General features: G+C 34.8%; 1 protein-coding gene across 2 annotated transcripts in view; it reads left to right on the plus strand.

The window, feature by feature from the left end:
- LOC145666515 (cyclin-dependent kinase 7-like) overlaps positions 1-26,669 on the plus strand; it is a 155,985-nt gene that overhangs the window by 87,103 nt on the left and 42,213 nt on the right. For both annotated transcript variants that reach the window (XM_081733802.1, XM_081733803.1), the window contains exons 5-6: positions 5,493-5,620; positions 23,264-23,441. In XM_081733802.1, the coding sequence (XP_081589928.1) occupies positions 5,493-5,620; positions 23,264-23,441 (306 nt within the window). The remainder of the gene's footprint in view (positions 1-5,492; positions 5,621-23,263; positions 23,442-26,669) is intronic.

The following is a 26,669-nucleotide window of genomic DNA, read 5'->3' on the forward strand; positions in this document are numbered from 1 at the left end:
CTTTTTTTTCTTCTCTCTTTGCCCATTTGAGGTAATTAAAAATCCTCATTCCCATACAGCGTGGTCATAGGAAAAATAACGTTGGTTTCCCGTTGCCTTTACCTGTTAGGAATGTACTTCTTTGCCGATGCTCAATTTGTTTTCGCCATTATCTACTGCTACAACAGGCACGTCTAGACGTTCCTTGTAAAGCAGGTTCCGTATTATGAGAACCACTGTATGGACCAGTACATTGTTGATCTCTCGATGCTCTTCTGGCTTCCGCCATTGCCCGCTGCTACCAAAAGGACTCGTAGACCTTTCCTTTGAACCACATATACACCATTCTGTACAATAACCTTCCATTTTTCTGGTAATATCATCCCGTTGTTACAAAATTTCTATGCTTTGTGTTAAAAGAAAAAAAGAATGACATGGTTTTCACAGACCTATTTTGAGATTAACTTAAAACAATTCAGGGAGTTCTGCAGAGATCTGTGCAAATGATAATCTGGCAGTACCAAGTCCAGGCTATGGGGTGGATGCATTAAAACTTCACAGCCAAATTCAGACACGTTGTTAAAGATGTAAGCGGTATACGACACCCTTTCTGTTGAGCAGTTTCTTTTGGCTTACTAGGTGCACTCGCAATATGGTCGACAATCACGGATCCGAGTCTGTTGTTCTATCCTGCGGTAGCAGCTTGTGATACACAATGCTCTTCCAATCTTACCAAACGCACAACATAACCTTTCTGGGCGTCAATGTGGACTTTGCCACAGATTGTGTAGCCTCTTGTCGCTTCGACTACGATGTTTTTCGCATGCTGTTGGAGGTTATCTAGTTTTGATCACTCGTGATCAACCGCTTCAGAAATAGCTCGAGATCGTTAAGGTTCAGTAGAGATTTGTAGACTGAAGTTATATCGAGTAAATGTTTCCGATTCAGATCATGTAGTACCCGTATGTTGAACGTCTTTCTGTAGCTAGCTTTTTCCAAATAGTTCAACACTGTTTGATTGTGGATGTTTGGGTTCTTGGCGATGTTATGATTGCTTACGTGCCGGTCCTACTCAACTTGCGAGAATATTCACTTTTGCTTTGATTGGTCCCTCATGCGAGGAGCATCTTGGACATCGAAATTTGTAGAACGAAAGCAACTGAAGCTTCTTTTGGGTATTAAAGCATCTTGCCCATAAACAGCATGAATTTCTTCACCAGTGTGTACCACATTTGCGCCTTTATCGAAATAAAATTGTAAATTGTAGTTCAGTTTTTCGGAAAGTTCGCTGATGTTCACTTCGCAATACTTACGTCTGATTATAAGAATTCGAACATTTTTTGCACATCTGCTATAGGATTATTCAAAAAGCGCATCTGCTATAGGTTTTTTTGTTACATCAAATTATGAACTTTATTTTTTCAAAACACACTAACAAAATTCATAAACATGTTCATCACACATTCTGATTTCAGATATGGTGAATGACGTAGGGCATATGACCTCCTCTACTGCGCTGGCATGTAATAACTCTGTTTGTGAAATTCGCTATGACAGCGTGACACCGCAATGTTTTGCTCAGAACGACCACTACGACGACGCTCAGGACTTTTAATGTTCACTGTTGAACAGGTTTCAATGAACTTTTTCATAAGTCTGCGAACTGTTGATTCATTCGGTGCCTCTTTTCGCCCTAGAACCGCGCGAAGTCGCCTGACAGTTGCTGCATAACTTTCTCTGTTCTGATAAAAAGTTTCAACAATTAGCACATGTTGCACTATAGTAAATTGCTCCATGGCTAGACACAGACTGAAGAAATGCGATAAATTCAGACTAAGACGACAATCTGAATGTTTTTGAGTAGAGCAACAATACAAAATAATGTCGGCAAAACGAGAAACAAAAATTTGCCAGATGATCCAAAACTGGTGCGCTTTTTGAATAACCCAATAGCATCAGCTGTCAAATGACATTGGCCTGACCCTCTGTGACTCAAATATTTTAAGATGAGAGACACTCTGGAATTTTGTACCGTGCAAATATTGATAGGGGCACATTATTTGACGTCCTCTGCGATAAACAGTCCCGCCAACCCAACATAAAGTTAAATATTTTTTTCCCAAATGGTGTTACGTCATAAGGTTATTACATATTTCAAATCTACATATCAAAGGAAAACACAATATTACATTTGTAATTTAGCGTTGCAAACTAAGGACACTACAGATCACAAAAATTCAAATTTTGGCGACTTCTATAGTAGTAATATCGCAAGTGAGATGGATAGGCAGTGCACATCTCCGAAATACTTTAGTGGCTAATGCTATAATCATGATATAGCGGATTTCAAAAGAGTAGGAACAAACGTATAAGGGATTGCAAATCTAATCTTTTTCAAAATCCTTTATTTCGAAAAACTTCTTAGATGAATACCTGATCCAATTGTATGAATGGCTATCATATGTGAAAAATCATAATACGATTTACATCGATTTGATATCTCAAACCGTTCTGGAGATATGATAAATATTGCTAAAGTTTGTGTCACTGTTGAAGTTACGTAACTCCGAGAACTTGTTGTAATTACACCTACGAAAATGTATTGTTGTAATGTTATAGAAGCAAAGTAAAGCAAAAATAGTTTTGAAAAGTTTCCAGATATATATATATATATATATAATTTTAAGTAACATATCAAATTTAATATTTTTTTTTCATATCTCCGGAATGGTTTGAAATCAAATTGCTGTAGACGGCATTATGATTTTTATTGTGAACATTTTTCATAATTCGATGGGATGTTTACCTAAACACTTTCTCGAAATTAAGTCCTTTGAAAAAAGTCAAATTTTCTATCCCTTGTGACTTCATTTCTGCTTGTTCGAAATGCATCATATGACGACCGTAGTATTTGACACTAACGTATTTGTGTGTGCATTACCCTGTCCGTGTTACTTGCGTTATTACTGTTGTACCATAGAATCCTCCAAAATTCGGTTGTTTCTCGATGTTTTAATACTGTAGCATCTGTAGATTACAACACTGCTTAATAAGTGTGGTGTTACAAGTTTTCCGTTTTACATGTAGATTTGGAAATGTAGTACTCTGACATACCATTTGAAAAAATACAACTTCGTCCTAGTTTGGCAATACTTAATCTGGTATTGCAGAGTATGTAAACAATATTCCCTTGTTGATATTTGCATGGTACGAAATTTCAGCGTTTTGTATTTATTAGTTTAAGCGCTACAAGGGTGTATTGAGATAAATGGTTCACCCTGTATACGCTTGTATTTCAATATATACGCGATAAATAATGTTATTTTTTGTTCTAGGCATTTTGATGTCACGTAAAACTGTGAAAATAAATGTTGCACAACTGTGAATGATGCCTTATAATAATAGTAGTAGCTGAATAGTTTGCCGATCTAAAATAGAATGACTTATGATTCTTCATGACTATAAATTGTCTTCAAGTTGCAGTTAGATTTTATTTTCTTGTATTTTAGTTTCCATAGATTTACCATTTTCATGACATCTGTAGTACTGATTCCATAACCAAACGAGAGAATGGATTCGTGTTACAGAAGTTTTTCCCAAAAATCTACTATAAAGTATTCGATGTATTTAAGGTCAAAGATTATGTATGATTTTAAAATAAAAATTTAATATTTTAATATAAATGGTTAAAGCAGAACTATTTAAATTTCTACTATAAGAATTCGATCAAATATTCGACGAATTACTATTATTTTTTCTGTTACGACCTTAAGAACTCCAAAGATTTATCGCTGTAGAAACTAATGCTCTCCATTGGATCCTTATTCTGTGTTAAGCCAATTCATTCAGGATTTAATAAGTTACATTCTTAGGACAGTGCTTCATATTATCTTCTACCTTCTTATTCTTCTAAATGGTGTCGTTTCCTAGACGTAGCAAGTAGATCTGTGCACCTTTTGCGTATTATCTGTATAAACGACTTGCTCTGTCCGTCTAAGACGTCTTTACTTTATTATCTGTGTGATATTTGTGATATGTATCCGTTATGGGATTCAATATTGTGTAGCTTTCTGAATATCATCTTTTGTTGATGTCTTTTGAATTCAATTATCCTTTCCCTTTTCTTTATTTCGATTTCTTTCGCAACGTTAATCACATTTTGGATGGAGAAAATTTCATTGTATCAGATTATGATAGAGAGTTTTGTTTCCTGTTTTTTTTTTTTTTTTTTTCTAAATTAGTTTAAGTTGTTTTATTCCGAAATTTCTTAAGTTTTTTTTTTTTCTTTAGCTCTCTAATAATAGCTTTCTAATAATATTACTTTGGAAAAATTACAATGTCAGACGTAATTCTGCTGTTCAAGAATATCGGGACAATTTAATTTTCTAGTCCCTCCCTCCAAAATGACGATTTCTCGTGGACAGTCACTACAGTACTCACCGCCTGTGCAATAGTTCTCCAAACTCATTCTCCAAGTAGGCATTGTTTGTCTAGGTTAACTTTGGTAGTATTTTGACCACCTATATATGTTCTAATTTCTTATTTTTTGTTAATACTACATGTAAGTATTTAGTTTGGTTAAAATTTTATAAATGTAACCGGTAGTACCGTAAGTGTTGAATGTATAAAACTGTTTTCGAAGAATATTGTAATAAAAATATGAGCAGAAAATAAAATTAAGCTCTTAGAAGCTATTGTTTCGAAGATTTTTGTAGCAATACAAGATGATGAAACTGAGAAATCAATGGAGTTGGATCTTTTTAATTTAAAATTAAAGATTATGTTGTCTGCCACGTAGATATTGTTTTCTGTAATGATGGTTTCGTACACGAATAGAGAAACAAATATAAAATCTTTTCTCTCTCGAGACTCACAGCGACGCGCTACAGCTAGAGAATCTCATATAATAATACAACATAGCGCGTATTAATGTGGATCCCATAAGTAAATGAGTAGAGCGACATCCTGAAACTGCAGGATAAGTAATTAAAAATTTTCGTTAAATCTGACAAATTTGTTAAAAAAAAAAAAAAATGCTCAGATATTGATCAGGGTCAGCTATCAATTATAGTGTCCTCGTATACAAGAAACTGGTTCAGTCTGTTCAGTAGTAGTTCTGTGTATTTATAACATCTTTTCCGACTAGCTTATTTTAAAGTGAGGTTGAAACGTAACCTGAGTGCTCAGATAAACTTCTTGCTTTGGGAATGTTCTTTGCGCGTCAATTACATTATTTTACTGCGAACTAATTTCCCTCTTTAGATTCAAAATGAGAGAATTTTGCTTGTGTTAGATAAAAGTTAGATTATTTGAACTTCCATGAAAAAGAAATGTATTTTTAAAATTTCATGAAAGTTTGAAATGTTTGAAATGAAAGTTTGATTTAGACCTGTGTTAATTTTGTATAAAAGGGACTTTGTATATTATTCATTCATCACTAATAATTACTTTTGTTATTAATTTGTTCATTATATTTTATTACAATTATATTTTTATCTTATTTTTCATTACAGGATCTTAAACCAAATAATTTATTAGTAAATAGTGATGGAGTATTGAAGATTGGAGATTTTGGTTTGGCCAAATTCTTTGGTTCTCCAAACAGAGTGTATACCCATCAGGTTGTGACTAGATGGTACAGGTAAATAATGTTTGATAAGTATTTTTACTGGTAAAAGCGATAAGGAAGAGAGAATATGATATTAGATCAAATAATACTCAGAAAAGAAACATAAGTTTAACGGACATAATGTAAGACAATGAATATCCTGAATTATGCCGTTATATTTAATATGATACGATCATTTCGATACAGTCTCGTGCTGTTTTGTTCGCGAGTTTTTAGACGTCGCGTTCATTTCGAAATATTGAGGCTGACGAAGAGAGCAGAATCGGCTCTTCAAATGAACTTATGTTAATTAAAATATAGATAAGTTATTATGTTACGTTAACAAAATGTACCAGACTATTTCTTTACTTCATTGTAATAGAAATAGTTGAATTACTTATTGTATTTTAAATTAAATTACTGTATTTACCACTTGTAAAATCACGCTGGAAAGACTGATCATAGGAAATATTGATAAGAACTTAAAAAATTAATGTACATATTTTACGCTAATTCAGTAATATATAGCTTCATACCTACTTGCGTAGATTTTATTTATTCTTGATTATAATTTCGGCTAACAAATCTGGACCCATCTTACGTCTGTTATTTAAATCCTGATTGAAACTAATTTCCTTACATCCTTCTGTATGTCTTTTTTGCTTGAACAACGTAATAGGTCCTAAACGCCATTAATTATGTTATTATGTATCTAGAGAGAACCTATATATATTAGGACTTATAAATAATATTAATTTCACGTATACAATTATCCGTCAAAAAGATGACAACATACTGACGGATGCTTATCTATTTGTAACTTACAATCGTACGTATTTTTGTATATTCCCAAGTGATATAAAATCTCTTCAGGTACATAGTAATAATAGGATTAAAGATGTTTAGATCATACTGTCTTGCTAGAGCAAGGAAGGCATACAGAAACGGATATAAGAAAATATTGGATTCAATCAGCATTTGAATAACAGACTTGTCAGTGGTTGCAAATTTGTCAGCTAAAATTATAGCCAAGAATAATCAAAATTAACGCAACAGGTAACTTACATCGTGATTTCCAATCTTTACTGTGTCCAAATGCTCCGAATTTTCGAAACGTTTAACGTTTCATTGTCAAAGATAAAAAGTGCTAAAAAAGTTAGATACATAACTATGTAAGGAATTGTAAATATTTCATTGCATTAACTGATTATCTATTAAAACAAATTGAAATTGTTACCTTTAATTTTTAGTTAAGTTTAGTTTTTACCACTATTTCTTCATGATGATATAAAGTTATTCCAAGAAAGTGAGGATTTTTCAGATACTCATAGTTAATCTTTTTTGTAAGACTAATGAAATATTTACATTTATGTGCATAACACCAAATAACTAATTACTACTTTCTTTAAACTGGTCCATTTTGCCCACTATTGTCAGATACGAATTCTCGCCTGTTGTCACAAAGTTGCTCATAATATCACCAAAAATCAAATATACTTGGACAAAGCCGGAGCCTGGGTAGCGTTTCATGCTTGCAACTTGAAAGATGTTGTTTCCTATATTTTTCTTTATGTGAAAATATCAAAAGCTTTTTTTTTTTTTTTTTTTTTTTTAAATTTCATAAAGAACCTAAAGTTTGATAAACTCAACCTACGTCTTCCTTTCCGAGATACCTTGGGTGTGCCCACGCCCTTCGATCTGGTACCAGGCGGTTTCTATTGTCGTGTGGACAATAAAGGTTATTTTTATAAATTTTCCTACCGTGAAATTGAGTTTTTGGATCGTGAAACCTGTGAGAAGGCCGTAAATTCGATTATTTAGTTTGAGTGGGAACCCTGTTGTAGTATAGGGCCGCGATAGCTGAGTGGTAGAGCGTTCACCTCTGGTGTATAGGGTCCTTCGTTCGATCCCAGCTCGCACCAAGTGAGCTTTGTGGTGGACAAACACCGTGTGCGTTGGGTTTTTTCGGGGTTCTCCCTTTCCTCACACCTTTTTCATTACACCATTTCATTCATTTCTCATCATCATCTCCATCTCCTTTACCCTAGCCGGCATAACTGTGGGACGTAAAACTTAAAGATTTCGCTTTCTGTTGTAGTATAGCAAGGAAAATTTTCATGTATTAACATTTACCAAGACTGTTATGGAGATTATCAGTACGTTATCAGTTTTCAATACAGGTCTATGTTCCTGAAAAGGGTGTGTTTTTTCATTGGGTGAAAGGCTTTCAACGAAGAAGAAAGCATAAGAGTATTTCACCACGCAATCTGGTTTTGCATACAATTTACTATGTGTGTGAATCGAGCGTGAATGGATGTTTATTATAGTTTTAAAAGCATCGGTGTTTAGTTGTTCTGTGGAGAAAGTTAGAATTTAATGAATTAATTCAATTTAATTTATTTAGTATATATACACCAAAGTTCATCAGAATGAATTAATATCGATATACTGGTTTAATTTAATCGTTAGGAAATTTGATCAAAATGAGACTTTCATATGTTGTAAACAGTAGTGTAATCGTGCAAAAAAATCAGTTTCTAATGAAATTTTGATAGTAAGAAATTTCACATTTGTTTCCAAAACTGAGACTGTGTACCTCTAACTTAGTGTTTGTTCTGAACTACGGGTATTCACGCTGGGATTAAATCCAATGTTTCTGAATTAAATTGAATTAGATACATGATTTAAACGAAATGTCGAGAAGAGAAATCGTAGCATTGAGTTGCTATATATATAATTATAGGAAAATATAAAAAGTATCAAGATATCAACATGTTCCTTCCAGAAATGTTCATTAATACAGAGCTCCTACAATTTTATTCACAGAGAATTTTTCATCAGGAAGTAAAAACCTCAAGTTTAGACATTGATTAGATTCTAGATATCGATGTGATATTTTGCACTGTGTCTGCTTTTTCTAATAATAGATTATATGGAATACTTAGTTTTCATATATGTAGATTGTAAAGATGTGGATTTTACGTTACAAGTAACGTTTAATATCCTTCAATATTGATATCTTAAACTACAAATGATTCCAAAATAAATAAATAAAATCAAATAAACATAGCCTATGCTAGCCAATTAACATTCAGGAATTGTTTTGTTGTCTCTTTTATATATATGATCTGCCACTACCTGTGTATTCATAGTGTCTGATAAAGCCAAGTGGATAGTTTGCAAAACTATTACCCGTTAATAATTTTTACAATAAACGTAACTCTAATAATGGAAGTTTACAAAGTGAAGAAGCAATACTATCTACCCGTTGCAAAACTTAACGCTACGCTATTGAATAAGGTGTTTCCGTTATACTTGCAAGAGCGTTTAATTCGTTATGTAGATTATATGGCAATGAGTGCAGAAACAATTCCTGAACCTCTGTCCATACTTGATGGAGTCCTTGCATTATTGAGTGACGCAAACATGATACATAATCTGACGAAGTGTATTTTGGTATTGGCGAAATCAATTACTTAGGTTACTATGTGTCAGCTAAAGATATTAGACGAGATCCCAAATCTGTCGAGGCAATTGCTAACTTACCGGTCCCAAGAAATTTAAAAACGCTTCGTACATTTTTTGGTGCAGTTCAAATGGTATGCTTGTACTATTAAGAACCACGCTATAATCGCAAATCCTCTTTGTGAACTTTTGAAAGGGAAAGAGGTGGAAATGGGAACAAGTCCACCAGATTGCGTTTGAAATGTTGAAGCAGAACATTATGAAGGAAGTGATGTTAGACCATCCTTAGCTTGATCAGCCATTTTATGTAGAATGCGACGCTTCAGCCCTTGGGCTAGCTGTTAGCGTCTATCATTACCTTAATGGTGAAAAGTGTGTTTTAGAGTATGCTAGCCGAACCCTAACCAAGTGTGAGAAAACTATTGTCGAACTTGAGTATTTCTGTTTGGTTTCGGGTATGCGGAAATTCAACATGTGGTTCAAATCAGAGATGGGCATTTTTGCTAACCCTCACTCACCCTCACCCTCAGTTGACACCCTCACAGTCACCCTCAGCCACCCTCACTCTCAGTTGACTCTTACAGTCACCCTCAGCCACCCTCACCCTCACTTGACACACTTACCCTCAATCGACTCCATCACCCTCACCCACCCTTACCCTCAATGGACTCCCTCACACACGGCTTTAGCCACCCTCGCCCTCAGTCGACTTCCTCACACTGACAGTTACTTTCATGTACTAAATAAACAATAAGTAAGGGTAAATATGATTCACATTCAAGTGATTGAAATTTATATATTGTAATATACGTAGATATACATTATATCTACGGAATATAATTATTTATATCCCATATATATATATAAATTATATACAGGGTGGATTGATTTAAATCAAGATTTAAATCACTTGATTTTTTTAATAAAAATCGTTGATTTAAATCAAATTCCGAAATAAAATAAGGTAATAGTTAAGAACAGCTACTTCTCATCTCCCGTGCACGAGGATACATCTTACTGTTGCACTACCTAAACACCCTAAGTACAAGGGCAAGAACTCAGTCTATTACCTACTTTTTAACATCCTAGATAGTCAATGAATAATTCCTGAAAGTATAGCGTTTCTCGTCCTTCCCTAAATGGGAAGTACGGCTCCTTAACTATAACCTAAAATAATTTAAAATGAAAATAAGTAAAATTCCGTTTCTGTTCCGTTATTTCGGTTACAGAAGTTAATAATCATAATACAATGAGACTCAAATGTACAGTAGTATGTACACCATAGTATGAAAACAAGTATCATGCACAAGATGATTAGGGAAAATCCGGTTTTGAACGGGTAACGGAGCAATGCTGCTTTCTTCTCTTCGTAACAATGGGTTTGGGTTTTTAAATCGTTAACTATTCCAATGGGGAAATCACCATCGACATTTAAGACGGAAATTCTTTCGCGTGCGCGTCTGCTTGTTTGTTCCCAGATAATAGGGCGTATTTAGAGGGGTCCTATCCACTCTCCGATTTTTTTTTTTTAAGATTTATAACTTTAGGCGAAATTTATGCATTTCGTGCCTTAAGCTATTTCCAATTTTTTTAAAAATATGCCCCCTACCAAACTAACTTCATATCAGTAACTTTTGTGAAAAAAGTGACATTTTGATAAACGTTGCTATACTTTTTCCTTAATGCTTAATATTTAAATTATATTACCTATCTTTATTCTATTAAAAATCGAATCTTCATTGCTCGATTAAGGAAGTACCAATAAACCTTTTTACTTCGTTTTATTTATTTTTTCAAAATTGAAGGCATTGTAGAACATGTTACCTATGCTTTCACGCCTTTCTGCGTCGAGACATAGTATGTGATGACATCATAAATTTAAAAAGATTTTTTTTGTTATGCCTATTATTCTTATTTTTTGGCGGGTTTACATTTTGCATTCAAAAAACTGAAATTTTACACAGTCGTTCAGTGCACCCCTTAGTATTTTTCAGATGTTTTCAGATCTCTGCTTGAAAACAGGGGGGTCTAGAGGGGAAAATGAAAAAAAAAAAAAAATTAACAAAATAGCTTTCTCCGGTATTCAGATGGAGTCATATGAATGGTACCGTTTGAAAGGCTGTTGTATTCTGAAGAGAAGGACGTACGAACCATGATCCTATGATAAATGGGGATGTTTCAGGAAACTGTTAACTGAGATCCTGTTTTATACGGGAATCTAGGGTATTTGGGGGATATTATTTTTCGCGGGCTTACTTTTGCACCTAGAAGATTGAAATTTTGCACATTTATTCAATGTACCCCTTAGTATTTTTCAGTTTTTCAGATCTCTATTTTAAAACAGAGGGTTGGTCCAGAGGGGTAAAAAGTAAAAAAGGATATTTTTAACAGAAAATATCTTTTTCGTGATTTTTCCGCCCCAGATACACGATGGAGACATTTGAATGGTACGATTGAAAATCTTTTATATTACACATCACGACCCTAGGATAAATAGAGATGTCTGAGGAATTTTTTTTTTTATTACATGCGGGTTATCTGGGGCATTGTGGGGATGTTCTTAGCTCATTGTTAAATATTTTCCCCGCCCTTACTATTCAAGATAGCTTGGAATTTTATACACACATTTAGTACACCCCTTAGTATTTCCCAGTTGATTTTGAGATATGTGCGTTAACACAAGGGAGTCCAGAGGGGATCAAAATTTAAAAAAAAAAAAAAAAAAATTAGAAAGATCCCATTTTCTCTCAAAATTTCCCGCTTCAGGGACATGATAGAGAAATGTGAATGTTACCGTTTCAAAGGCTGTTCTATTCTAAAAGAATGAGGTATGAATCATGATCCTAGGATAAAATAGGGATGATGATGTAGCTGCTTATCCATAATTTTCCTTCTAAAAAAGCCCAAATTTAAAAGTGTTAAGAAACATTGTTTGGGATTAACAGAGGTTAACAATTCGGGATTAATTGAAAATTCAACCCTAATACTTTCACTTAAATGGCATAATTAGCATTCAATATTAATTCCTAATGCTTTTTCTTCAGTTCGCCACTTGTAATTTACGAGAAGAAAGATTTGATTTAAATCAAAAAAATCGATTTAAATAAAAAAAAATCAACAAAAATGATTTTTTTAAAAAAAATCATGATTTTTTTTCCACCCTGATTATATATAAGGCTTGGTGCATTATATATATAATGCACCAAGCCTTTCATATATAGTGTATCCTGGGACCCCGCAATAGTGTTCCCAATCATGCTTCGCACCTTCTAACTCGATCATTTTACCTTTTCTTTGAAGAAAGAAAACTATTTATTTTTAACGGTGTGACTTCCCTCAAGAGGAGCCTTTACTTTTAATTATGTGCAGGAGAACATATTGTTCTGCTAGAATACATTAAATATGAACATTTCTTAATTTAATTCGAATTTAAGAATAGAAAATTTGAAAGCGTGAGTTGATTTTAGCTTGTATTTTGCTAAAACAACACCAATTAAAGTGAATGAAAGCTCAAGTAAGATGTTTGTGAATATGAAATTTACGTCATAACACTACTTTGAGTCTAGATGTTATGTTTAATACTTTTGAAAATCATAAGCATAGTGTGGTTCTAGGTTTCGATGAGTTTATGACACTTACCCGGAGTGACATTTGCACAGAGAAGAATTTAGTGACAGTTGCCCGGACAGGTCAGTGACGTAAGCCTCCTTAATTTTCGATGATGACACTTGCACAGAAGCTAGGGAAAGAGTGTATATATATGGAATTTAAATAATAATATAACGTAGATATAATCTATATCTACGTAGTATATTACAATATATAAATTTCAATCACTTGAATGAGAATCATATATATATATATATAAAATAGATGGCCACTTACTGAGCCCGAGTGCAGTTGAGTTCGACTGACGATTTTGAGATCTCGAAAGCGTCGCGCTCGAGAGTTTGGATACCTATGTGGTAAGCCAGATTTGTTAATAATAATAATAATTTAGGATTCTTGGATATCTTATGACCCATTGCTATTGACAAGTTCGCAAAAATGGATAATAGGTGTCAATGAATATCACAAGTGTTGTTCTTGCCTTCATTAATTGGTATGGTAGTGCAGCTGCCCAATTTCACTTCTTTTCAGGGAAGAATATGTGGCTTAGCACTATATTGCACCAAGCCCTTCATATATATATCCTAGAACCCCGCAGTAGTGTTCCCAATCATGCCTCGCACCTTCTAACTCGATCAGATTCTTTTCTCCCTTACATTGAAGCAAGAAAACTAATTTTTTAACAGTGTGACTTCCCTCAAGAGCAGCCTTTACTTTTAATTATGTGTTTGAGAACATATTGTTCTGCTAGAATACATTAAATATGAACATTTCTTAATTTAATTCGAATTTAAGAATAGAAAATTTGAAAGCGTGAGTTGATTATAGCATGTATTTCGCTAAAACAACACCAATTAAAGTGAATGAAAGCTCAAGAAAGATGTTTGTGAATATGAAATTTACGTCATAACACTACTTTGAGTCTAGATGTTACATGTAATACTTTTGAAAATGATAAGTATAGTGTGCTTCTTGTTTTCGATTTATCTATACTTTTCTTTAAGTATATAAAAGCCAGTTCTTAAGTTGCATAATATAACGGAAAAATAGTACATTATATAAAATGAGTTAATATAAAGGACTCCGTTAAAAGAGAAATGCAATTGTCAATTTACGAAGCTGTCGTGAAATTTAGGATGTCTCGTGTTCATTTCAAGCTAAATACTGATGCAAGTGAAAGGATCCATTGATGCAAGTGAAAGGGTCTTGAAGCTTTTTTTTTTTTATTTATTCGATCACATTCTATTCCTCATAGAGCTATGATACTTCCCTGACCCCCTACCTTTTTTTTTTTTTTTTTTTTTTTTTTTTTGCCAAAGGTTGGGGAGAAGAAGCCGTGGTGGTCGCAGGCTAGTCACTAACAATAACAATAGTAATAATAATATTAATAATAATAGCATTAATTGATAGCAGTTTTGGAAAGGCTTACCTTCTGATGAAGATCAATGTACCATTGTACCATTTAAATAGTACATTGAGCGTATTTCCTTGGCCTTGCCAGAAACTGCTTCAGTAATTATTTTTCTACAATAGCTCTCCCTGGATTAACCGTGACATAATTTAAAAAAAAAAAAAGGAAAGAAAGGAAATTACATATTTCACAAGGGCCTGGTATAGTAGGTTACGTTTTAAGTAGGGGCGTACTCACGGGGGTCCACCGGGTCCGGATGACCCTAAACTTTATACCTCAACATACATTTGTACACTTTCTCGATAAAACTGTACTTGTTTAACAGGGAAATTTATTTTGTTTCCTGTTTCATTTAACAGGAAAAAATGAAAATTTGATTTTAAACTTTATCTGTACTCTTTCTCTTACAAAAAAAAAAAATAAATAAATAAAAAATAAATAAATAAATTTGGTTTTATCACTTTCTTTCTAAAAATACAGGTGGAAGTATTTTACAATTACTTATTGATTTTTCGGGTAGTGGAATGCAGTATTATATCTCTCCGAAGAAAAATTTCTAGGTGTGTGCCTGATCTTAAGTATTACTACCTTACCATATAAAATTGTCAACAATGAATGATTTACAGCTGAATACTTAATACGAATTAATGTGAAATGAAAAAAAAAAAAAAAAAAAAAGAACAATAATAATGCTTGCTTACTTCTGAAAAGCAGTTCTTAATTATTCCACTCAGTTGCCGACCAAATGGACGTGTGAGTTGTGATAGTGTGTGTTGTCGCCCGATAGACGACACCTAAGGTTTCGTATCAAAATAATAATAATAATAGACAACAAATATTCTATTCTATCTTTGCTTGTCGACTGAGACCGGGAAAAATAATTGGCACACAATTATAATGAAAATAAAGAAGTAATAATAATAATCGGGAAAATTTTAATATCTCAAATCCTTATGTTGACATGTCTCAAACTTTGAAAATTACGCTTAAAGAATAATCCCCAGAAATGAACTATATCCACTGTACATATTTGTGGTAGTGGATACTAGTGAGTTAATAATGCAGTTCGTGGATATATTACTACATATATTTAAAAAAAAAAAGAATCTTAAAGGTAGTCCTCTTTCTTTTTAAAGAAAAGAACTTATTAAAGAATGGAATATACAACAACCCACATTATTACTCTGAACTGAACTTCCAATTTCCATAACGTTTATTCAACAGACTGTGAAAATCTATGCTGTAATATATTAAAATTTAAATGCATTAATAGGTTAGAATAAGATACAATAAAAAGAAAGAGAGAGAGAGAAAATATTATTAAAAAAGAAGACGAAAGGAAATCGGATATCGAATCCGATAGTGTGGTTCTACATTTCGATTCATCTATACATTACTTTGAGTATATAAAAGCCGGTTCTTAAGTTGCATAATATAACTGAAAAGTAGTACATTATATAAAATGAGTTAATATAAAGGACTCCATTAAAATAGAAATGCAAATGTCAATTCACGAAGCTATCGTGAAATTTAGGATGTTTCGTGTTCATTTGGAGCTAAATGTTTTTTTCAGCAGCGAGATTGTATGAGACTTCTCTCGTCCCGAAGGCGAGAACACTAACCACTTTTGTTTACAAGGGATCAATACGAATGTAAGTTCCCGGCAACATTTAGCTGTTTCGTCAGATATGTGCCAATCTTTACTGGAATAGGAACTGATATATCGTCAATAAAAAATATTGTGACAAACAATACCAAAAGAGAGTTGTGGGAAACTACACACCGTTGTTTTAGAGTGGCTTTCGGAAAAAGAGTTTATATAAATTTCCTACCTTGTAAATTCAAGAGGTTTCCTTTATGATGTTTAGGTATTAAAAAAAAAAAAAAAAAAAAAAAAAGCCATAGAATTTGTTACTAAAACAACAAATACAAATGCCAGCCTCAAATACCACTTATGAAAAAAGAAACATTTCTATTTCCAAAACCAGCCTCAAATGTCACACACTGTTCAAGTGGATAAATATAACACATTACAAATAGTACATCGAGTCTCTCGCCCGACTCCCTCACCCTCACCCTTAGCCACGCTCATGCACCATCTCTCACCCTCAAGAAGTGTTGGTAAGCCAGGCTCCTTAAATACAAAATTAGAATGGTTAGTGTAACGTTCCATGGCTATGCCCTTTATTCTAAGGGAGACGGACAGCTAATGCAAATGAATAATGGTAAAATTAAGTCCTTGTGTTCGCTCACCGAGAATCGAACCCGTGACCCTGTGCATCACTGGTGCACACGCTAACCACTAGACTAGCGATGAGAAGGGTTAGAAAATAAGTAACAGTAGTTTAAATTTGTATTAGTTAAAATTTGAGTAACCACTAATTACGTTTCTATATGGGAGTGGCAAACCATGATGTGTACTGTACATTTAAGCAGACAACTAAATCTAAAACTTATCAATTAAATTTTAAATACTTTAAGTTCAGTGGTTAAAACGAAATCTATATATATATATATATATATATATACTGCTAAGCAGGCGTATAGAAGCTAATACGCCATTCTATTAAATTATAGATCATCCGTTACAACGAATGTTATGAGGACTTTTGAGATTGACACGTCTTACAATGCATGCTTTTCCAAGAATTGCAGAATTTTCGTTACCTTTCCACCTCTCTCGAGCCTCTATAGTTTGCTTCTGACAAAGAGAATGTTTTCCGCATTAATATGTAACTATTCCAAGAAACAAAGTGTGTGATTCTAACGACTGCAAAAATGTTTATAACATGTTTTAAGCAAGATATAAATGCCTATTTTTAGTTTCGTTACGTAAAATACGTTATCTTTTCTATCTATATGACCACTCGAAAAAAATACTAGAGAGGGGAAAAAAATGAAAATGTTCTTCAGGGAGGGAATTAAATTTTTGTCACGCGGAATATCCCTTTCACCATCCCCATTAATTCGTACACTGGACCAGCTGATGTTTTATGACCTAATTACGTCACTCTGTGCCAACCAGGTTGCTACTCTATTTGAAGTTTGCAGGAAAGTGCTATTTCAACCATTTCCCAAACAAATAACTTTCAAGCAAACATCCTTCAGGAATTCATTCTGGTGATGGGCATTTTTGCTAACCCTCACTCACCCTTACCCTCAATCAATTTCCTCACCCTCACCCTCAGTTGAATCCCTCACCCTCAGTTGATTCCCTCATACTCGCCCTCAGCCACCCTCACCCTCAATGACTCTTTCACACTCCTCAGACACCCTCACCCTCATCTACCGAAATGAGGGTGAGGGCAGCCCTCTTGAGGGCAAAAATGAGTGAGGGTGTCCATCTCTGGTTTAAATGAGTGAAAGTGTACATTCGTAGTGATTATAAGGGTTTGACACAGTTAAAGCACATGAGTAACTGGAATGCAAGATTAATGCGTTAGGCACTTGAGTTACAGCAATATAATTATAAGGTAGAATTCATCAGTGAAAAATCTAATGTATTGAGTGATCGTCGCGAATGTTTCCAATAGAACATGAAATCATAGTGAATGTTATTCAGGCTATTCAGTCTGAAGTGTATGATTTAGATCCTGCAATGGTTGCAAAATTACAATGGGAGTGTGATGCTTATCGAGCGTGGTGAAAGTGAAGAAAATTAGTCTCTTCGAAGTAGTTCTAGAAACTTGAAGCAAAATAACACGTTAGAAAATGGTTTGTTAATGGTTCGAGATTTTCATTTTCCAGATAAGTTTAAAATGTGAGCTCCACCAAATTTAGTGAATTTTAAATATTTTTCATAAACATGGTAATTTTGGATTTAAAGGTATTTAACATCATATCTAGATTGTTTTACTGGAAAAATATGAGAAGTGACATAAAATCATACATAGATGACTGTTAATTGTGTATGTGTACAAAGGCAATCAACCTGTGCAGTGTTTAATGCAAAGTGTACCAGCTAAGAACGTAAGGTAGATCATTTCAATATATCTTATAGGATCCTTTTCTCGGGATAAACATGGCGAAACTAACCTTCTTACATTGTGTGACGTGTTCTCGATATTTAGTAGCTTACCATTTACGAAAACCAACAAGAGCTACTCGATATCTTACGAAACTACCTCATGCATATGGGATTGTGTTTAAACTTGACAGTGGACCGCATTTCATTGGAAATCAGTTTGTGCAAGCGATTGAAGTGTATAACGTCAAAATTCATTTTACCACACCTTGTCGTGCTCCAGTAATGTTATTGAACAATTTAATAGAGATCTAGAACTATTTTGCGTGTGTTGTGTTGTAATTGTCATTCGTTGTGACCAGAGTATGTTGTTCAAGCTTGTTTGTTATTGTACCATTAGTGCTAGTTTGATTGTTGCTCCAGCAGAATCACATTTAAATGTTAAACCTGAAGAATTCACGCTATCTCATTTTGGTATGACAGCTAAAAAGGAAGTTGACGAACAAGAAGGTATCTATTAGAATGGTAAATTAATTATATCAAATTTAAGACGAAAGGAAATAATTGAAAGCCATAATGCTGCACTGCTTGGCAATTGCTAAGGAGAAACTGATTTGTGCCAGTAGTATTCCCGGCAGCCGACCAATTTCAGTAAAATGCAATGCAGAAGGCGTAGTTGAGCAGGACTTATCTGTATAAAAGGCAGTGCACGAAACATCCGTATTCAGTCGAAAGTACATGCAGTGAGGTTTTTGACGTAAATGCGCTGTAGGTGGTGAAACTCCGTTCTGTGAAATTCAGTGTGAATGGACAATAATTAAGGGCAAAATGGCTTCAAGACAGCATTTAAGTGCGTACGATCGTGGGCGGCTGGAAGCCGTTCAAAATGAGGCGATAGCAATGGGAGTTCAAAAAGTGTTACCTCGCAATTGAAAAAGGCCACGAAAGGTGGAAATGCGATACGAAAGCATGCCAGTGATCGTCGAAGGAAGACCACACCTCAGGACGGTCAATACGTATTCCTAGTGGCGAAAACGAACAGACAGCGCACTCCGTGTCAGATAGCTGCAGACCTTGCAACTGCTACCAGTACACATGTATCTACCAAAACCATTTCGCGGTGTTTAAATCAGATTGGTTTGTATGCACCGAAGCCTATTAAATACATCCACTCTGGACCACGCTATCGTCGCTAGCGATTACAGTGGTGTTAGGAACATATTGGTTGAGATCAGCAATAGTGGTCCAGAGTGGTGTTTTTCGACGAATCCCTTTTCACTGTGACAAGAGATTCTGGCTACCAGTTACTGTGGATAGAGTGCGGAACACGTTATGCACAACAGAATGTTCAAGAACGTGATCGCTATGGCCAAGACATGATGGTGTGGGCAGGCATTATACACAATAGCAGGACCCCACTTCAATCTTTGAGCGAGGTAGTGTGACATCCAGCGGTATTGCAGAGAGATTCTTCGGAATCGTGTTCGTAGTTTTCGGGGTGCGGTAGGTCTGGACTTTGTTTATGGACGACAGTGCGCGCCCACACAGGACCGATGAAGTATCGTACATACTAGAACGTGAAGATATTGCACATATGCAATAGCTTGTTTACTTTCTACTTTCCATATTTTAATCCTATTGAGCATGCCTGGGATGTCCTTGGCAGACGTGTTTTTCAACGAACTCCTCCTCCACGAACCGTGCAAGAACTGACAAACGCCTTGCGAGAGAAGTGGGGAAAATACCTTCCAAGGACTCTTCACTAGTTTAGTGGACAGTCTGAATAACAGATACAGAATGTGTATTAGTGTCCGTGGAGTCACATATCTTACTCAGGTGCTCATATCTTTGTCCTTGTGGTGGCAGGAAGACCCATTTTGCGTGGCTTTATGGACATGCTCCTAAGAGCATTTTTTTCTTTTTTCGTTTTCTTCTTTTTCCATGTGGCACAATATGTACCATTTTTCCATTAGAATAATTGCACATTGTCTCAACTGCTTATGTAATGCGTTTAATTTCTTCCCTTAATGTCTATTTTGAATTAATCCGAAAAATGGCACTGTTCCTTAGCATTTGTCAAGTAGTGTAAGTTAAATGCAAATCAAGGTTTAAGAAGAATATTAGTTGAACGCGATCTTATTTTGTCTTCGATACTATGTCGTTCATGGGGTTTCCGTATACTTTTTTCTTTCTTTCACTACCAAGATGTCTTGCGTGTTTATTTATTTATTTTTTTTTTCAGGGTGGTTTCTCAAGTTGAATTATCTTTCGAGAGGTTAATTTATCTTGCAAACCACACTTCTATGTGGAATACGGCTTGGCGGACCATAGGATATTTGGACGTTTCGATATGTTATTCCATCATTCGGTTTCATATTAAAACTTTTCATTTTTCTGTCAACTTTGTTGATGTATTTTACTTATTGGTTTTTGTGCCATCCTTATGTTATCTATGTATACATACTTAGATCTTCGTTTATTAACTTCAGCAATCTGATATCTTACATATTCTAATATTTTTGCAAATATATGTATATGTGTGTAACTACGCATATTACATAACACGAGGAATCTAATGATGATTATGCATCATGGCGATTTAATTTATTGTATTTTTGAGCAAACAAGTAAAGTAGTTACATACTTGGTTAGCCTCCGTAAGTTAATTCTTTTATCCAAATCCTTGAGTTATTTTATCTTACATGTATATATACATATACATTTCATGATATATCAACACGAAGAAAATTAATCAAAGAGTATTTATTTTTTCTTTCTTTTCCAGTGAAGAACGTTATTATTTGTATTATTACAAAAATTCATATACAATTGTATATATTACACAGAACATTAATGAAAGTAATATTTATAGTCTAAAATTTTCAGACTAATATTTCGAATGTTGTCAAGTTAAGCACAACATCATTTATAAAGCAGGTCACACGTATTTTCAAGTCAATATACGTATGTGCCATCTTGAATTATTTGTAACAAGTTTATGCGAATCTCCAGCAACGTATTATATTCTACTAAAATTAATGGAATGGGGATTCATCATTTTATCTTCATCAGAGTAATTATATCTATTACATGACTTGTCATATACGTTATGTGTACAAGATCTTCTAAAATGTCAATCAAAGGAAGCGATTTGTCTTTATGGGATGAGAACAGAACCGACTTTCCACTGGAGGAATCCTAGCCCCATTCATATAGGAAGAGAATGGGAGCAGATAATGGTGGTTTGTGAAAAGTGATAATGTGAGAACTGATGTATTGAATATTGATGACTGGACTTAGACTGTAAATGTGTTCTTGAACAAGCAATGTTAGTGACTGAGTGAAAAATTTAGTAAGTTTTAAGTGTCAATTTATAGATTTAAACAGTGATATTTATTTTTATGTATATTAATTTTTCCATTTTTTAGTGTCGAGTTGACTTTTGTTTTAGTTATTTTTCCTTTAACCCTTGAATGCGCAGGTGAACTGAGTGAACTCTTAATATTTTGTTTATTTTGTCATTTTTTCCATAATGTGTTTTACAGTGATCCAGCGTTCTGAATAAAAATGAATCAAAACTGAAGTTTGTCATTCACCCTGTCGGAAGCCATTTTGTAGTGATCTTTATTATGAATCAATTTTTAGAACATTCATTTTATTTTGTGCAGTGGACTTAAAAGAAGTATATTTAATTTTCATTTTTGTATTTTCTTTCATTTTATGTTACAGTATGACTCTTTGTTAACGTTTGAACCTCATCCGTGGGAACTGGAGCGATAACAAACTCTCATAGACTTTGCTTATACGTCACAATAATGCTTTGGCCAATGAGAGCATGTGCAGACGAAATGAATAAAAATTTGAATGAAACGAAGGTTTTGAGAGTACTTACTCTTGGGTTCTGGACCCGTGGGCGGTGCTTCGTCTGAGAAACGTGAAGAACGGCTCGTCGTTGCTGAAGATTGGACGCATATTAGATAAATGTGCATTAGAAGTTGTATTTAATTACTTGTGAAGATTTTTTTTTTTTTTTTTTTTTTTTTTTTTTTTTTGTCTTAACCTATACCGTAATATAAGTATGTAGATGTACGCTTACAAAACATATAAAAAGCAATAAACTGAATCATGTTTGTAATTTCTTCAATAATTTTCTCGGTGCTCGTTAGGTGCATAGTTCACCTATACTAGGTTGTATATTATGCTCTCTACAGTAAAATCAAATTGCTGAAGTTATTGCTTTCAATATAACACCTAATATTGTGGGCTATTGCGGTTGCTTGTGGTGAGATTAGAACAAAACTTCGTTTTGTTTGAATCACATCTCAGTTTGTATCGTAACAGCGTTTGTGTGCGGGTAGCTTCATATGCGGTCAGATTGCTATTGGCGAAGCTATCAATGCACAACCATTGGATGGATCTCAGGTTAGATTTTTGAGCTTGTTTATTATGTTTTTCTTTTGCCATCCGTAGTAATCATAATATCTGGTTCGATTCCAACTCACACCAAGTAAACTTTGTAGTAGACAATCACCCTGTGCGTGGGTTTTCTTGGGAGGTCTCCCACTTTCTTCATTCCACCATTTCATTCAGTTTTCTTTTGCATACACGGCATAATCGTAAGACAAAACTGATTTTTTTTTTCGTTAAAAATAAAATGACATCTATCTTAGCGTTTCTCAACACTTCTATATTTTTCTGAGGAAGGGGGCCCATCTATATTTTTTCGCCACTGTTTTTTGTGATTGCATCACAGGAAATTAGCTGAAATGTTTGAAATTAATTTTGGAACATTGTTAGCACCTACCACAAGCTTGGCTTTATTATGCCACTTCGATTAAAGGGCCAAGTCTAAGGGAATAAAAGAATTCAAAATTTATCTCTAAAATAGAGTACGTTATGTTTTAATTTTCATTAACCTTTCATTCAAATACGTATGGAAAGGTGGGAAGGGGTCCAAATCTTTTCCATAAACCTATTTTCTCTGTGCGGAGAGCGTAAAGTTACAAGTGACAAGTAAAAAATAAATAAATAAGTAAATAAAAATAAAAAATGAAAAAATAATAATAATAATAATAATAAAAGTGAAAGATCTTATCTATTTGAAATCATCAGCTTGTGTTTGTATGTGTGTTTGTAAGATTTACGTAAGAAATCTTTATAAAATTATAAATAACATCAATGGATTCAAAGCAACTTCCATGAAAACTTAAAGAATATTTTATTTCAGGTCTCCGGAACTACTGTTCGGAGCACGACAATATGGTACTGGAGTAGATATGTGGGCTGTCGGATGTATATTGGCGGAACTTCTGCTTAGAGTTCCCTTTCTACCAGGTGAATCAGACTTGGATCAATTAACACGAATTTTTCAAGTTCTTGGAACCCCAACTGAGGAGACGTGGCATGTAAGTTTGTAAGTCTACGAGAGATTGAGGTGGATCGGAAGAGAAAATGTCTCCAGAGTATCTTGAAAACTATAATACAAGGTAACCAAAAAAGTTCTTGCCGTACTCAAGCAGTGATAAACAAAAAGCAATACAGTGGACAGTACGTACCTTTAGTTTCGAACTAATCTCCATCAGCATCAGACCCCTTTTTCCAACCTTCCTACAGCTACACAATACTCAGTGGTTCGTGGATGCAAAGAAGTCCGTGAGGGCGTTTCGCAGGTCTCCCTCATTTGCGAAGGATCTCTCACGGAAGTGGTTGTCGACGGAATGAAACAGGTGGTAATCTGTTGGTGTAAGGTCCAGTGCATTGGTACAGTGTCTCCCAGCCAAGTTGCTGAAGGGTCTCCCGGGTCACCTTTGTCACATATGGCTTGGCATTCTCATGCAGAAACAGCACACCCTTGCGGTTCACCAAGGCTGGCTCCTCCTCCCGGAATGCACGGTACACCCTTTTCAACTGCTGAGAGTAGATCAGCGGTGATGGTCTGACTAGGGGAAAGGAGCTCCTAATGCAGCACTTGCCAGCAGTTCCACCATACAGAGAGCATCACCTTTCGTAGGTGCAGAGGTGATCTTGAGGTGTAAGGAACAGGGTCCCGTGGCGACAACCAACATGTGGTACGCTTGGGAGGATCCACTTTACGTCACCACGAGCAAGCGATCCAAAATGGGTGTGTTCAGGTGCCGAGTTAGCACGGACAAACAGGTTGTAACTTGTTGTTCCTTATTGGCTGCCGACAATGTGTGGAGTACCCACTTGCTTAACTTGTATGACTTCCCTACGCTATGCAAGTGCAGTCTTGTGTTTCAGCGGAATCATGGATCCTTTCTGCAAGCTCATCACACGTTAGACCACTGTTTTCCTTGATGGCTGTTTTCAGTGCTTCTTTATCCAACACGTAGGTTCGTCTACTGCATGGTTCACGCGAAAGACTCACATTTCCCGAATAGAATTTGTAGAACCAATGCCTGGCGGTGCGTTCGTTCACGGCATTCTCCCGAAATGCCAGGCAAATGCGGCAGCTGACAGGCCCACTTTAAAGTCATACAACACACACACGCGAACAAGCTGTCTGTATTACTGAAGGTTGATGGTCAGATTTACTCCCGATCGCTAGGCAAGCACGTGCTTCATTTCGTTTCCTTTCTCTCAGCGGAATCATGAGAATGATTTCCTTTAATAGGACGTCAAAAACGGAAGAACATTTTTGCTTACCTTGTAGCAAAACGAATTGAGGTAACAAGGGCGAATAAATATCAAAAGAGGGAGAGCTAGAGCCGGTACAGTCCAATCCAGTTTATAAACGGTAAACATCTCAGTACGTCAAGCTAATTCCTAATAAAAACAAGCCACGCTATTAGATGTCGCTACATGCGCTATCACTTGCCTACCTAATGGTAGTGTCACTATAGTGCAGGCAATTTGCCGATGTAAAACTATTACGATGATTTAATTGGAGCTTAAAAACTATTTCAGTTGAGTTACTTCAAAATAGAACAAAAGCCGTAACCATATTTAGGTTTGAGCATTAATATTTGTGTATTTCTACAGTAATATATCGTGACGATTTAATTGCAGCTTGCCACTTTCAATTTAATTATATCTTAAAAAAATGATAGTGATGATCCTCAGCATGAGTGTGCGTTGCTGTTTATTAAGAACTTGCTGATGATTCGAGTATGGGCGTCTCTGGCTGAGGGGAGGGGGGAACAGAGGAAACGCTACTTCCCAAATATTTTTTGTAGAAGAGAAGATGGATCAATAGTGAAAGTGTTTATCTGAAAGAAATAAAGAAATAAGCAGAAGGAATTAACGCTATATTTGTTGTTAAGTATTGGGTTAGTGTGATTAAAAGTGCCGACTGACGTGTGTCACTTTCAAAGTAAGGAAAAAAAGAAAAAACTACAATACCTTGTTAGTCAAAGTAGTCTTCGGCTTCAGCCACACGCTTTTGCTATCGCTCAACCAACAACTAGATTCAATGATAAAAGAAGAGAGCAGAAGGGGAAAGAATGTATAGGAAGTTGAACCTGCGAATGAAGAAGGGAAATTTACAAAAACAAGCAAGTATATTATACACATAAAGGTTACGAGAGAAATTTAAACGTTTAGAGAAATCTGATTAATGTATATAGGGATAAGTTCAATGGAAATAGAAAGGTAGTGAGGAAAAAATTACGATAATATAGAACTAATGATGGAAATGAGCCTTTAGTGAGCGAAATGCAGCTTAAAGTAGATGGATAGATTACATTGAAGAGGTTTATGACAACAGAGATAAACTGTATAGTTTAGGCATTCGCGAAGTGTCGGACATTTAACATGCAATGCCTTATAAACGATACAAGATACGGTTAAATTCACTACACCAGTAAATTTCCGAGAAAATTGTACATGAATTTGATGTATCACTTGCACCTATTTCCATTTGAAAAACCGAAAGTTAAATCCAATATGGCGGATCAGATGGCGGCTGGGATATGTATAATATGAGTGAGAGAAGCAGTATTTGATCCACTTTGTTTTGCATATGCCCACATTCGTGTCTAGTTTCATCTAAAGAAAATAAAAGTAATTTTGTGTTCGAGCGTTATCACAGTTCATAATTGAATTCCGGATATATGAAGGCTTATGAATATGGAAATTTGCTGGTATGGGCCGCTAAAATTAGTACAACACACATCGGGCCGTAAAGAACTTTGCATTTGAATCAATTTTACACGAATCCCGAGGGCACAATTCATGAATGTACCATGTTAGTTTTCCATCGCACGCAGCAAATATTCAGTTTCAAGTATGAAAGTGATTGATTTAAGAAGTTATAGCATAAAGATACAATAAGCTACCATCGAGTATAATAGGAGAAAATTTTGTAGAAGACAAAAAGAATAAAGTATAGGTATTCGTAGACGTAGAAGTGTTTTATTTGCTCGAATTGAATAACTTTTGATAAATATATTACAGAAGCTTGGGATACAATAAATGATGCAGGATAGTGAAATTAGAAGAGGTATGCGACAAAAAATTTCCATTTACCTGATTTACTATCTAGAAGATTTGCGAAGAAGAATTTGATTAGGGAACAGGTTGATATGATAGGAGGTAGAATGACTAGTATATATACTTTTTAGATGACATAACTGTTATTGCTGAATCTGAATTGAAAATTAACATAATGTTAG

This window comes from Thermobia domestica, chromosome 12 (assembly GCF_964235325.1).
Source record: "Thermobia domestica chromosome 12, izTheDome1.hap1.1, whole genome shotgun sequence".
NCBI classification, from domain to species: domain Eukaryota; kingdom Metazoa; phylum Arthropoda; class Insecta; order Zygentoma; family Lepismatidae; genus Thermobia; species Thermobia domestica.